At 41.6% G+C, this 14,595-nt stretch overlaps 1 protein-coding gene across 1 annotated transcript in view; it reads left to right on the top strand.

The window, feature by feature from the left end:
• Sptlc2 (serine palmitoyltransferase long chain base subunit 2) overlaps positions 1-14,595 on the top strand; it is an 87,906-nt gene that overhangs the window by 72,420 nt on the left and 891 nt on the right. Inside the window, exons 10-11 of the mRNA XM_090344608.1 lie at positions 8,050-8,185; positions 11,845-11,974. Coding sequence (XP_090200734.1) covers positions 8,050-8,185; positions 11,845-11,974 — 266 coding nt within the window. The remainder of the gene's footprint in view (positions 1-8,049; positions 8,186-11,844; positions 11,975-14,595) is intronic.

The raw sequence follows: 14,595 nt of genomic DNA, 5'->3' as shown, positions 1-14,595 counted from the left end.
TGATGTTTTCTTTTTCCTTGAAACAGAATCTTACTATGTAATACAGGCTGGCCTCAAACTCTTGATCTACCCAAGTACTGGAATTACAGGTGTGCGCACTCCCACTGTACCCAGCTTGAGCTCTTTGTCTTTAATTGAAATTACTGAATTTGATGAAACATTTTATTGTATGGAGTAAATAATGTGAAATGGAAAGACGTATATTCTACTGAGATTTATACGTATTTGTACTTACCTGTAAGAGAAAGAAACAACAGTTAGGAGAACTCAAAATTAAGTTGATTTGGCTGGGAGTTTGGCCTAATGCTAGAGTACTCGCCTAGCATGCACAAAGATCCAGGTTCTGTTTCTTGGTACCACATACCAATAGAATAGCTGGAAGTGGTGCTGTGGCTTAAGTGATAGAGCTCTAATCTTGAGAAAGCCCAAGGACAGTGTTCAGTCCCTGAGGTCAAGTCCCAGGACTGACACAAAAGGAAAAAGAAAAAAGAAAAATTCAGTTGAGTTTTCTCTGGGAATTAGAAAACCTCAAAGATTGGAGTTTTTTGCTATTGCTGTTGTTACTTATCAAATCTAAACCTTCACTTGCCTAGTCCTCGTCCCCTTTCTTGGAAGAAATAAAAGTTATTTTTGGAAATCTGATTTCCTGGATAAGCAGAGTCAAGAATCCCAGCAATTCTCACTATTAGAGGATATGCTTACACATGTGAAGAATGTCCTGTTTACCTCACAAGTTCAGCCTTCCTAAACTGCCTCCCTGCATGACTTCCCTGTGCAGCTTCACCCTTTTATGGGGAGTTTGACACTCATTCAGTGAAGGTGTTATTCCTGGGCAATTACTACATCATTCACATTTTCAGATTCCAGTCATCTAGAGAGAATTTTTCCCCCTATAGAAGCTGTTTCAGGAGGTTACATGTATACGTAGTACTCACCCAGAGTGGTTTAACCTCTCATACTCGGAAGTTGGCCCTTTTTCAGTAGACATGAAACATTTGTTCACATTTCAGCACTACAAAGATATCCTTTTAAACTTTTTCTTTGCTGATTACAATTTCAGTTGTATTGTCCTACCATTCCCCTGACAGACAGTCTGAACCAGTTTGTATTCATTTACCAATTATTTATGTCTACCTTCCATCAGCCTCTCCTTCTTGGCAGAGTATACACAAGAAAAACTTAACTAGACAGACATCCCAAGAAAACATCATTAATGGAATGAAAGATACACAGATAGGAAGTTCGTTTTTATGGCCGCTATTGTCTGGTCTGTGTATCATTCATAGGATTGTTTTAAAAGAGAAAAGGGGGAAAAAAAGGAAGAGCCAGCCCTTTGTGTTTTCATTTCCTGCCTCTAGACAAGGGCTTTAAGTCTGGAGTGCTGTTTTTATAACACTTCCCCTGTCTTACAAATTCTTGGAACACCCAGCACCAAAAATTTGAAAGTTTTTTCAGGTTTGTCTTAAGCAACAAAAGCTAAGAGAAAAGTGCTTGAGCTCACAGCTGTAAGATTCAGTTGGTTCTGTTTGTTTTTTTTTTTTTAAGTAAAAGGATATCTATTAAATTATAGTTGGCTATATTCAGGAATATGAATAGAGAGATTAGCATTAACCTCAATTCCAGGTGTGTGGGGAAATGTGAGTGAATGAGGAATGAGAGGGAGATTTCAGGTGATTTTCTAAGTGTTTACGTTTTTATTTAATTTTTATTGCAATATTGATATCCATACAGTAAACATCACAGTTCTTGAGAATACATCACATGAACAAACGTTCATCCAGACCAAAAAGCAGAGTAAAATGTTTCCAGTCTCTAGAAGTTTCCCAGACTGCCTCTTCTCATTATAGTCTCTCTTGCTGGGATAACCTCTAGTGTTGTCTTCCCTTCCCCTCCCATTGAAATTTGAACTCAGAGCCTTGTGCTTCTTAGACAGTTGCTCTACCATTTAAACCATGCTCCCAGCCCTTTTGTGCTTTCATTGTTTTTCAAATAGGGTCTTGGTTTTTTGCCCAGGTTGGCCTGGACTTCAGTCCTCCCGTTAACGCCTCCTCTACACAGTTGGGATGACAGGGGTGTCACTGTACCCTGCTTTTTATTGATTGAAGAGGTCCTGTGAACTTTTTGCCCATGCTGACCTTGGACTGCCATCCTCCTGATGTCATCCTGCCAAGTAGCTAGGGTTACAGGTTTGAACCACTGCATGAGTTGTGCTGGTACAACTGGCTCTTCACGTGCAGAAGTATGAAATTAGACTCTTGTCTTCTAGCATACATAAAATATTATTAGCTGGGCACCAGTTATCACACCTGTAATCCTAGCTACTCTGGAGGCTGAGATATGAGGGTTGAGGTTTGAACCCAGTTTGGGCAGGAAAGTCTTCTTTTTTTTTTTTTTTTTTTTGCCATACATGGGGCTTGAACTCAGAACCTAGGTGATGTCTCTGAGCTTTTTTGCTCAAGGCTAGCGTGCTAGTGCTCTACCACTTTGAGCCACTTCCAGTTTTCTTGTGGTTAGTTGGAGCCTTGTGGACTTTCCTCCCTGGGCCGACTTTGAACTACAATCCTCAAATCTCAGCCTCCAGAGTAGCTAGAATTGCAGACAGAGCCACTGGCACCTGTGTAAAATTTTTATTTCCAATTAAGCACCACTAGAAGTGGAGATGTGGCTCAAGTGCTAGAGTGCTGGCCATGAACAAAAGCTTTGGGACAAAGCCCAGGTCCCAGGACTAACACCAAAATTGTCATCATCATCATCATCAAGGTAGGCATGATGGTTTAAGCTTGAAATCCTACCTCCCAGGGAGGCAGAGATTATCAGGATTGATTTGAGGCTTGTCTAGGCAAAAAGCAAGACCCCCATCTCAGCCAACAATCTGACAACCTGGCATGGGAGTGCATACAAAGATTGTAGTCCAGTCTGACCTGGGCAGAGAGAGAAAGGGAAAAGTGAGTTATTGATGATATTTAAAAGATGGTGCAGTTTAAGTGTTCAGCACAAAAGGAATGTGAAATTTTCTTAAACAAGATGTACATGCTCTTTTGAGATTTTTTTCCTACCATTTGGATTATGTACTGTTCTGGAATTGGTATAACAGCAACAGTTTGCTCACATCTGATTCTTCCTTCATATATGCTCAGGGTACTTCCAGCTGAGAAAAAACTTGAGTTGTCCTCAGACCATAGTTAGCTATAGTGGCATAATGTAGAATGATGCCAAGTTAATTGAAGTATTTCTCCATTTACTTATGATAGATATGCAGTAGCACAGGTTAGCAATTGATGGGGTAACATTTAGCAATGTACTACTGAAGCAAAATACTAGGAATTAATTTCTTGCCAAAAGGCAAAGTAACATTTATTGACCTGGCACTGTTCTTGGTATTTACGTATATTTTTTTTTTTTGCCTTAAAGAGACTCAGTGCTAAGAGCTGTAATTCCTATGAGATCAGCCTTTGACAACATAGTTTGCGTACTCTTTGACTTATCTGTATTACCCATTTGTAAAAAAAAAAAAAAAAAGAAAGAAAGAAAGAAAAAATCTTTAGCCAGCAGATGGCCCACGCCTGTAATCCTAGCTACTAGGGGGCTGAGATCTGAGGATCAAGGTTCAAAGCCAGCCTGGGCACAAAAGGACCTGAAACTCTTATCTCCAGTTAACCTCTAGAAAATGGGAAGTGCGGCTTGACTTAAGGGTAGGGCAGTAGCCTTGAACTGAAGAGCTCAGGGACAGTGCCCAGGCCGAGCCGAGTTCAAGCCCCATGACCCAGAAAAAAAAAAGTCTCTAAGAAATAATCTCTCTCTCTCCCACTCTCCCAGGCTTGAGCTCTGTCCTTGGACTTTCTCAAGGCTAGAGCTCTACCACTTGAGTCTCAGCACCACTTCTGACTTTTTTTTTCTATGTATGTGGTACTGAGGAATTGAACCTGGATCTTCATGCATGCTAAGCAAGCACTGTACCACTAAGCCAAACTCCCAGACTCTCTATTTATATTTTTATATTTCAGGGGACACACATCTTAAGATAGATAGAGGAGATATTGAGGGTACTAAAGTTTTTCAGTAGAGAATACACTTTGTCTTGATCTGGTATACAATATCTTGGAAAAGAGTTAATTGGTTTTTTTTGTTGTTGTTGTTGTTTTTAAAGAAAAGCCACAGGAGTAAAATGTCTTCCTTTTTCTATCTCAGTATAATCCAAACAAAGTAAACTATTAGAGCCAACTTCCAAACAGTAAAAGTAAGACCTTTGGAACAAATAAAGATGAGAAATTAAATTTAAATATTAAGCATAAAATAGTAAAAGAGGGAGTTGAAGCCAGCTCTGGCAAAAAGTTCACCAGGACATCCCTTCTCCCCCCATCTAAACCAATTAAAAGCTGAGCTGACTGGTAGACATCTGTCACCCAGTATTCAGGAGGCATAAACAGGAAGATCATGGTCCAGACTGGCCCAGGCCTAAATCTGAGACCCTGTTTAATAAATAAGGAAAAGCCTAGTACTGGGAGAAGTACTCATCCTCATTACTTAGGAGGATGAGATCTCGACAATCATGGTCGGGTGCCAGTCCAGGCAGAAAAGTTTGCTAGACTCCATCTCTAAAATAGGCTTGTCTAAAGCAAACTTGAGGCCCTAAGTTCCTCAGTCTCTATCAAAAAAAAAAAAAAGAATCTGAGGACTAAAAGATTTCTACTAAACTATACACATGTACTTTTCTCTATCTCCGTGATGCTGAGCTATTTTATAGTTGGAGGTTCTAAAAATGGCTTTATCCTAACAAACCATAGTAAAGAAGTTCAAAAGGACAGCCACCCAGTGAGGTTCATTTGTAAAGTTCTAGATAATCAGTACAGGTTTTTTTCCTCAATTGTTTTCATGTTTTTTATTACCCTTAAAAGTAAAGATTTATGTTTGAAATGAAGAATCTGGTCCTCTTAGATCCATCTGTGTTCTTTCTGAAGCAAGAATGAAAATCTTAAGAGTTAGTTGCTTTTTTAATTTTTTTTTTAAGGCAGTGCTAAACCCTCTTCTTACATCTGTGTTATACCAGATATTTGCTTCAATTTTAAGAAAACTCCTTAGAGCGGTACACTGATTTATCACTCCTATTGTAATCCTATCTACTCAGGAGGCTTCAGTCTGCAGAAACTCTCATGAAACTCTCATTTTTAAAAGAACTGTTGCCAGGCAGGGTGGCTTACGCCTGTAATCCTGGCTACTCAGGAGGCCAAGTTCTGAGGATTATGATTCAAAGCCAGCTCAGGGACTAAAAATTAGTCTGTGAGACTCTTATCTCCAGTTCATCACCAGAAAGCTGAAGTAGTTCTATGCCTCTAGAGGTAGGTTGGTAACCTTGAGCTGAATAGCTCAGGGACAACACCCAGGCTCAGAGTTCAAGTCCCATGACCAAAAAAAGAAAAGAACTATCAAAGGGCGGGGAATGTGGTGGCTTAGTGGTAGAGTGCTTGCCTAGCATGTGTGAAGCCCTGGGTTCAATTCCCCAGTACCACAAAAACAAAAGCTGGAAGTAGCACTGTGGCTTAAATGATATACTGCTAGCCTTGAGCAAAAAAGAAGCTCAGGATAGTGCCCAGGACTGGAAAAAAGGCAAGGGGTAGTGGATAGGTGGGTAGGAAACAGGTTTTTTTTTTTTTTTTTTGCCAGTCCTGGGCTTGAGCTCAGGGCCTGAGCACTGTCCTTGGATTTTCTCAAGGCTAGAGCTCTACCACTTGAGCCTCAGCACCACTTCTGGCTTTTTTCTATGTATGTGGTACCGAGGAATCGAACCCTGGTCAGGAAACAGTTTTTTGTTTTGTTTTGGTTTTTGTTGGTCCTAGGGTTTGAACTCTGAGCCTGAAGGCTGTCCCTAAGCTCTTCAGCTCAAGGCTACTGCTCTACCCCTTGAACCACACCACCATTTTGGTTTTCTAGTGGTTAATTGGAGATAAGAGTCTTACAGACTTTAGTGCCTGGACTGTCTTTGAATTGAGATCCTCAGATCTCAGCTTCCTGAGTAGCTAGGATTACAAGCGTGAGTCACCATGCCCAGCTTTAGACATTAGTTGATAGATTGAGCTAAAATAGCTGTTAGCAATTGGCTAAATATTTAGTCAGCAACTAGAAAAACATTTGTTTTAATCTCTTTGTGTTTTAGGGAAGATGACCAAAATAGGGTTAGAATGTGATTTTGCATTAATACAGAGGCTAATGCTATCTGGTAAGTTTGAAGAAAACAGTAATACAAAGTAAAGATTTAAAAAATACATGATTCTACTGTGGTGGCTCATGCCTGTAATCCTAGCTACTCAGAAGTCTGTGGTCTAAGTATGGCAGTTCAAAGCCAGCCTGGACACCAAAGAAGATGAGATTCTTATCTCCAATTAATCACTAGAAAAGGGGAAGTGGCGCTGTGGCCTTGAACTGAAGAGCTCAGGGACAATGCCCAGGCCCAGAGGTAGGGTGGTAGCCTTAAACTGAAAAGCTCAGGGACAGCTCCCAGGACCAGAGTTCAAGCCCAATGACTGACAAAACAAACAAACAAAACATAATTCTGTGATTATTATTAAGGAATTGCCATTTCATATTTGAGGTGTTCATACATTTCTCTTTTAGACAGTGTCATCCATTTCCCCCCCTCATCTCTGCCCATAAGTTTCATAGTTCATTTCCCACATAATGCATAATAACAACCATGAAAAAGTAAAGATTTTAAAGGGGAAATTTTGAGGCTAACATAGCTTTACCTCTGGCTTACATAGACGTGTCCGCAGTGTGGCTAGGTGGAATGAATGTGGAAGCTGGGAGGCCTGGTGTGTTTCCTTAGCAATGCTCTTCCTCCCGTGTCACTGAGTCAGTAAGTCTATGAAGCGAAGGTGGTAAGCAGCCTGCCTTCTGCCAGCAGTGGTGGATGACTGAAATTATACAGGGATGTGAATGCACCATACAATCAGTAGTCTTTAACCTTTGTTTTTTATCTTAGTATAAAATCTACACTCTGTAAGGTCTGCTGAAAGGAAACCCCATGCAGTTCAGAAGAGGGTTTATTATGTAAGGAAAGAGCAGACCTCCTGCCGCCCAAGATGGAGTCGGGCGAGCAAGAGAGCTTATGGCGGGAAGAGAGAGATTATATAGGGGGAGAAGGTATAGCCACAGCGGAAGTGGATGTGACCTCAGAGGATGGGGAAATACCTCAGACTGGGGGGCCTCCTACTGCCCCCAGACATGCCAGTTACCAGGGTTACAGGTGCTGGGCAGGGATTTCCAGGGTTCAAGGGGTGAGAATCAAGGGAAGACCTAACACTCTTTAGTTAACAGCATAGCTCAGTGTACTTTAGCATGCAAAAGGTTCTGTTATATGGGCAGCACCAGAAGTTAGAGAAAAAAAACAAAAGTACTGGGGCCGGGAGTTTGGCCTAGTGGTTAAAGTGCTTGCCTAGCATGCATGAAGACCCGGGTTCGATTCCTTGGTACCACATACATAGATAAAAGCCAGAAGTGGTGCTGAGGCTCAAGTGGTAGAGCTCTAACCTTGAGAAAGTCCAAGGACAGTGCTCAGGCCCTGAGCTCAAGCCCAGGACTGGCAAAAAAAACAAAAAAACAAAAAAACAAAAGTACTGGGAGCCGGAAGTTTGGCTTAGTGGTAGAGCGCTTGCTTGCCTAGCATGCACAAAGACCTGGGTTCAATTCCTCGGTACTACATACATAGAAAAGCTGGAAGTGGTGTTCTGGCTAATATGGTAGAGCACTAGCCTTGAGGAAAAAGCCTAGGGACAGCACTCAGGCCCCAAATTCAAGCTCCAGGACTGGCCAAAAAGAAAAGAATAGTACTGTTAGTAGCTAGCTGGAATGACTAAATTAAAAAAAAAAAAAAAAGGTAAGCCATATATATTTGTTTTCCATTCAGTTTACTATGCAAAAATAGTTTGTTGTTGTAGGCAAAATGTAGTCCGAATTAGATAGAAAACATAGAAGAGAGGTAGAAGGTTGATTCTTGTCCAACTCTTTTTTTTTTTCTTCTTCAGTATTTTGTTTTCTTCTCCCCCAATCTTCTAGGCAAAGAATGTGTGCAGCAGTTAGCCGAGAACACGAGGTATTTCAGGAGACGCCTGAAGGAAATGGGCTTCATCATCTATGGAAATGAAGATTCCCCGGTGGTGCCTCTCATGCTCTACATGCCAGCCAAAATCGGGTGTGTTTGGTTGTGGGTCAGACTCTAGCACCTGTGCTGTGAGACTTGGGCTTCAGTATTTTGCTAGGGAAAATTGTCTTATCCTAGTTGTGTTGATCTTCATTTGATAGATTGGCCAAAGTTGGATTCCAAATTGCAAAATATGAACTTGTTATTCTTCCACTAAACAAACATTTGAATTGAGCATACTAAATACACACTCTTCCAAATGCTTGCCATAGATCATTGAGCAAAGCGGTACAAATCCCTATTCTTAATGGAACTTATACTGCCAGGGACAAGACTCTGATGAACATAATAAATATGCATGTTGTGCTAGAAGGTAGAAAAATAGGCCACACTCTAGGGATAGAAGGCATCGCATGGGTGGGCAGGTAGCAAGCTGTGTGGAAGAGTGTGTCAGCATTTGGAGACAGAGCATCTTTGCAAAGGCTGCATGCAAGAACATGCTACTTCTGGGTCACAGGTCTGATGCTCCTGGAAACTGGGAACTTAGCATATGTGCTGATGATACCACAGCAGCTTCCTTGCCTCACCCTGGAATACTTTCCAGTGGACTTGAAAAGTCCATTTGTATAATAAACTCCAAAGACATTTGAAACCAGCAGAATCATAAGTATGATTGTAATTATATGCAGAATTTCCCAAGTTATAGAATAAAGGAATAGTCTGCGTAACTATAGCTTTAATAAGAAAAGTTCTTTTTTTGTGGGGGAGGTTCTTTTGCTTTGTTTTGTTTTGTTGTTGTTGGTTGGTTGGTTGATTTTGTGGCAGCTCTTGCTTATGTTTCTCGGGCTGGTCATAAACTCCTGAGCTCAAGAGATTCTTCTGTCTTAGCTTCCCAAGTGCTAAAAGAACATGGTTTTTGATTTTCTGTGTATGATTTTTTTTATTGTTAGAGATTGAATTGGGGACAAGTGGTCTACCAAATGAGCAACGGCCCAGTTCAAGGCAGTCCTAGGGCTTTTAGTAGTAGTTCTGGCTTTTTAGTAGTTTTTAGTGGTGATGAAGAATCTCATAGACTTTCCTGCCCAGGCTGACTTTGAACCATGATCCTCAGATCTCAGCCTCCAGAGTAGGATTACAGGTTTGAGCCAGTGGCACCCGGCTAAAGAACTTTTTTTTTTTTAATTGTAATTAGTAAAAGGATTACATGATATTTGCCAGATAGAAGGTGCATTAATTCACATACATTGATACCCTTTCACATGTCTTGGTACCCGTTTCCCTCCCCCCCCAACCCCCCCACCCGCTTGGTTTTCCCCCCTTCCCTATCAAATTTCAAATATCCAAATACGAATAAATTCAATATATCAGATAACAAAGTGAGATACTATTGATAAGTAACTTTTTTATGTTTGTTCCGCTCTTGAAACTTGAACTCAGAGCCTGGGTGATGTCTCTGAACATTTTTGCACAAGGCTACTACTCTACCACTTGAGCCACAGCCCCATTTCCAGCTTTTTTTGGTGGTTAATTGGAGCTAAGTCTCACTTTCTGCCCAGGATGACTTCATACTGTGATTCTCAGATGTTAGTCTCCTGAGAAGCTAGAATTGCCAACAAGAGCCATCAGCCACAGGCTCTGCTGAGCTCATTTTAAGCCAAATCTTCAATATGAACTTGGATAAGGATCATTTCTCAAGTTGTAGCTCATTAAAGGAACAGAAGCAGATATCTTTATTCATTTTTTACTCTCCTTTGCCCACCATAGCCCATGTCAGTCAGAGAGGAGGAGTCCAGAAGCATGGGGGAAGAGGTACTGTCTGAGATGAGAAGCTCAGTTTTCAACATCACGTCATGGGGCAGTTGGCAGTTTGGTCTCTGGAAGAAGTGGTGGAGATTTTCTTATTTTTCTTTCAATGGAGGTATCATATACTAGAGGATTATCAGATCTGGAAGACTTTAGAAAGCTGTGTCTAATGTGTCTACACAAGCAAAAGTGACAGTGTGCATGATGGTCAAGAATCAGGGAGGAAGGGAAAGAATTGGAGTAAAGCATTCAGCAGTTTGGGAGTAGGTACTGACACAGGGGAGGTGCACAGCCATGTCCTGGTACTGGGAGAGTAGGAACAGACTAGCATTCAGACGTGCTGGACATTTTATTTCCAAACAAATGCTGCAAACAAATTAAGCAAAAAGTAGAAAAGAAGGTAGATCAACAAGAAAAGACAAAATGACATAATTTGACAAGCAGAAATTAAAAGAAAGTTAGAATTGGTTGTTCAGTCAAGATTCAGATGCAGAGTAAGGCCATAGACAAGATACAGATGTGGAGTACGACCACAAAACAGCTGGCTTGGGGCAGAGTTGTTGTTGAACATGAATAGCATAGTCTGGGTAATCAGCTGAAACAAGGATGCCAGCTGGCCTGGCAAAGATCAAGAGCAACCTGTGTCCTGAAGGCAGCTTTCTCCCAAGTCAGAGAAATGCCTGGTCTAGAGCCAGGAGTCATCCTGCCATGATTCACAATGGCAGAAAATGTCCATGTTACACAAATCCTCTGTCCTCAGATCTTAAGTTGTTTTTTGTTTAGAGGACAGCAGTTTTTACTCAGGTTCCCCTTGGAGCCTCTGAATCATGTAGTCAATTTTGTGAGTGCTTTTTTTTTTTCTCTTCTTTCTTTGGTGCTGTGGATTGAATCCAGGCCTTTGTTCATGCTAAGCAAACATTTTATCACTGGGGTTTATTTTTATAGTTTTTGGTGGTGTATGGGGGTTTCAGCTCAGGGTCCAAAGCTTGCTAGATACTCTGCCACTTGAGCAACACTCCACCCTTTGTATGTGTTTGATTTTAGTTATTTTTCAAGCCCAGACCCAGTACCTTACTGCAGTTCACCTGCCCGTGGCCACCCATATCACTGGGACCCTCAGTATGTGCTACCACATCTAACTTATTTATTAGGATAGAGCCTCCCTGACCTTATGCCCCATTGGACCTTAGCTCTCCCCATCTCCTCCAAAGTTGGTAGAATTATAGACATGAGCCAGCATATCCAACCTATTTTGCTTTTGAGATGGGTTCTTGCTACATCCTTTGCCAATGCTGGCTTTAAACTTGCAATAGCCCTGCCTCATCTTCCCAAATAACTAAGATTATGGATGTGTGTATCACCACACCTGGCTGAAGACACTTTTTAAGTCAATAATCTTAAATCACTTTAGGGAAATGCCATTAAAATGTCTCTCTATCACCAAAGAGATTAAATTGTCGGGGTCCTTCGTCCCCAGTCCCTCTCGACTAGTAGGAGGGATGGGGAAAAACATGCCCTGACCAGGATGAGCCGCAAGAGGAGAGGGCCCACTGTCCTCTCGCACTCAGCCTTCCTTCCCCAGAGCACGAACAGAGACAGAGACGTCATGCAGCTTCATCAAGGCAGGAAAATCTCTCTCCAATAAACCCCCCTCCTGAGGAAGTCCCTCCAGCTAATATCCCCTCACTCTAGGTCCCAGCAGAGAGTGATAAACAGTAACACATTTGTAACCAATTGTAATTAAGTCTTGCGCCCTGCCTCTTGCGCCTTGCCTTGTCTCAGCAGAAAGTTATTAGACATGGCGTTACTCGGCCCCAACATTAAATCACTTGGGACAAGAAGTTACTGTGATTGTACCACATCCTTTATTAACTTTCTGCTTTCTTTTCCTTGGTTTTCCCATGCAGAGCCTTTGGACGGGAGATGCTGAAGCGGAACATTGGTGTAGTGGTGGTGGGATTTCCTGCAACCCCAATTATTGAGTCGAGAGCCAGGTTTTGCCTGTCCGCAGCTCATACCAAAGAAATACTTGATACGGCAAGTACTTTTACCTTGGCATATATATATATATATCAACACTAAAAGGAGCTGTATATAAATTAATCAGCCCTGAACCTGTCATTCTTTAAGCACTGAAGAGCCTTGCTAATAAGACAGAGCAGAGGTATACAATGCTACTTAAAACTGACATAAGACAATCATAGTCAGAGGCATCACCTACTAAACCAGTGTCAGAGCTCTGGAGAAAATCTATCAGCTGCTTCTTTTATATATATATATAATATATATATAAATATATATATATATATATATATATATTGTTGTTGTTGTTGTTTTTGCCAGTCCTGGGCTTAATAAGCTCAGGGCCTGAGCACTGTCCTTGGACTTTCTCAAGGCTAGAGCTCTACCACTTGAGCCTCAGCACTATTTCCGGCTTTTTTCTGTGTATGCGGGACCAAGGAATCGAACCCAGATCTTCGTGCATGCTAGGCAAGCACTCTACCACTAGGCCAAACTCCTGGTCCCTTCTTTGTTATATTTTGTTTTGAGTTTTCTGCATAGCCCAAGCTAACCTAGAACTCACTGTGTGTAGCCCAGACAGCTATGCATAGCTTCAGTTCATCCTGTATCATTCTCTCCTTATGAATTCTGTAGTTGTAGGGCATGCGCGCGCGCTCGCTCTCTCTCTCTCTCTCTCTCTCTCTCTCTCTCTCTCTCTCTCTCTCTCTCTCTCTCTCTCTCTCTCTCCCTCCCCCTCTCCCTCTCCCTCTCCCTCTCCCTCTCCCTCTCCCTCTCCCTCTCCCTCTCCCTCTCCCTCTCTCTCTCCCTCTCCCTCCCTCCCTCCCTCCCTCCCTCCCGTTATGGGGCTTGAACTCGGGGCCTGGGCACTGTCCCTGAGCTCTTCAGCTGAACGCTAACACTCTACCCCTTGAGCCACGGCGCCACTTCTGGTTTTCTGGTGGTTAATTGGACATAAAAGGCTTACAGACTTTTGTGCCTGGGCTGGCTTTGAACCTTGATCCTCAGATCTCAGCCTCCTGAGTAACTAGGATTACAGGTGTGAGCCACTGGTTCCTGGCTAGACCTCTACTCCAGCTGTTTCCAAGCTTGCTTTTATATGTTACAACTATATTTTCTCTCCTGAGCCTTCTCTCCTTCTTGACTGGCCAACTGTTACTTTCTTGTCACCTCTGTACATAAAGGAAACTTGCCCAGGCCAAACATCTTCCCAGACCTCTTGCTGGAATCTGAAGAGTACCCCTTATTAATAAAGTCTTCACTACAAGAGTAATGTGTAATGGCCATTGTTTACATTGGAATTTTTGTTGGGGTGGTGGTGGGGAGGGGAGCTTTTGCTCACTTGTCTTGCTTACTCTCTTAGCTGCTGCTCTACCTCTCCCATAATTCCAGCCTGGCCTTTTGCTCGTTATTTTGGAGATGGAATCTCATGTGCTTTTTCTAAAAGCCTGGGGTAGCTTCAGACCATGATCCTCCAGATGTCAGACTCCTGAGTAGCTAGGATGATAAGGATGGCCACCTGTCCTGTGGAGCTTCATTTTAAATTAATAAGTCCTATATCAGAGTTCAAGGAACTAAGTGGTTAATGGGTTTTTCCATGGGTTCAGTCTTAACTTGATTCTACATGGAGTTTTCAATTAGCCATCTCAATAGCTCCACTGATCTGATAGCATACTGGAGTCCAGCTCTTAATTGTGTTATGTCTTGCACATTCTTGAATTAAGAATATTTTTTCTTATATTAAAATGCATAAGAAGTGTTCTTGGTAGGTTTTGCTCTTTCTTCAAATACTGACTTTTAAATATAATTTTATTGTTATTAGTAAGATGTTGTACAGAAGGATTACCATTTCAGATAATGAAAACATTTATTATTTTGGACAATGTCACCCCTTCCTTCGCTTTCTCCCAGTTTCTCCCTCCCATCCCTGCCCACGAGCTACATAGTTCATTATCCACATAGTATATATGGAATACCATGACTGCATTTACTCACCCTTTCTCCTTTCCATACCTCTTCTTTGCTCCAGAAAAGAAAAAACAAAGGCAAAAACAGACAATAATGCCAAAAAAAAAAAAACCCATGCTTCCATTTCCTTGAATTCATTTCAGTGAATAGTATTTTAAAATGTTCAAAGGAGTTGGGTTCCTCCTGTAAGAGAATCTTCCTTTAGTCTGTGTGATGCCTGAGTCCTCTGTGGAGGCCTCTTTATCTATAGAAATCATGTCCAGTTGTAGTTTGGATCTAGATTTCACATATGAGAGAGAACATGTGCTGTTTGTCTCTCTGAGCTTGGCTCACCCCACTTGACAGGATTTATTCTAATTCCATCCATTTCCCTGCAAATGACATAATATTCTTGATAATAGATAAGTAAAAATTTCATTAAAACACTGATTTTTAAAATTAAAGAACAGGAAAACATGTATTTAAACTGGTAATCATTTCTGAAATTTGAGATGAACATTTCATACGGAATTGTTTAGATATAGGATTGCCTATTTTTCTCTGATAGTGTGGGGTTGAACTCAGAATCTCATGCTTTCATGACTAGTGCCTTACCACTTTTTGCTCAATGCTAGAGCTCTACCACTTGAGCCACAGCATCACTTCTGGCTTTTCTGAGTATGTGGTACCAA

Source organism: Megascapheus bottae, chromosome 14 (assembly GCF_031878675.1).
Source record: "Megascapheus bottae isolate mThoBot1 chromosome 14, mThoBot2.hap1, whole genome shotgun sequence".
NCBI lineage: Eukaryota > Metazoa > Chordata > Mammalia > Rodentia > Geomyidae > Megascapheus > Megascapheus bottae.
This window is presented reverse-complemented; position numbering and strand designations above follow the sequence as displayed.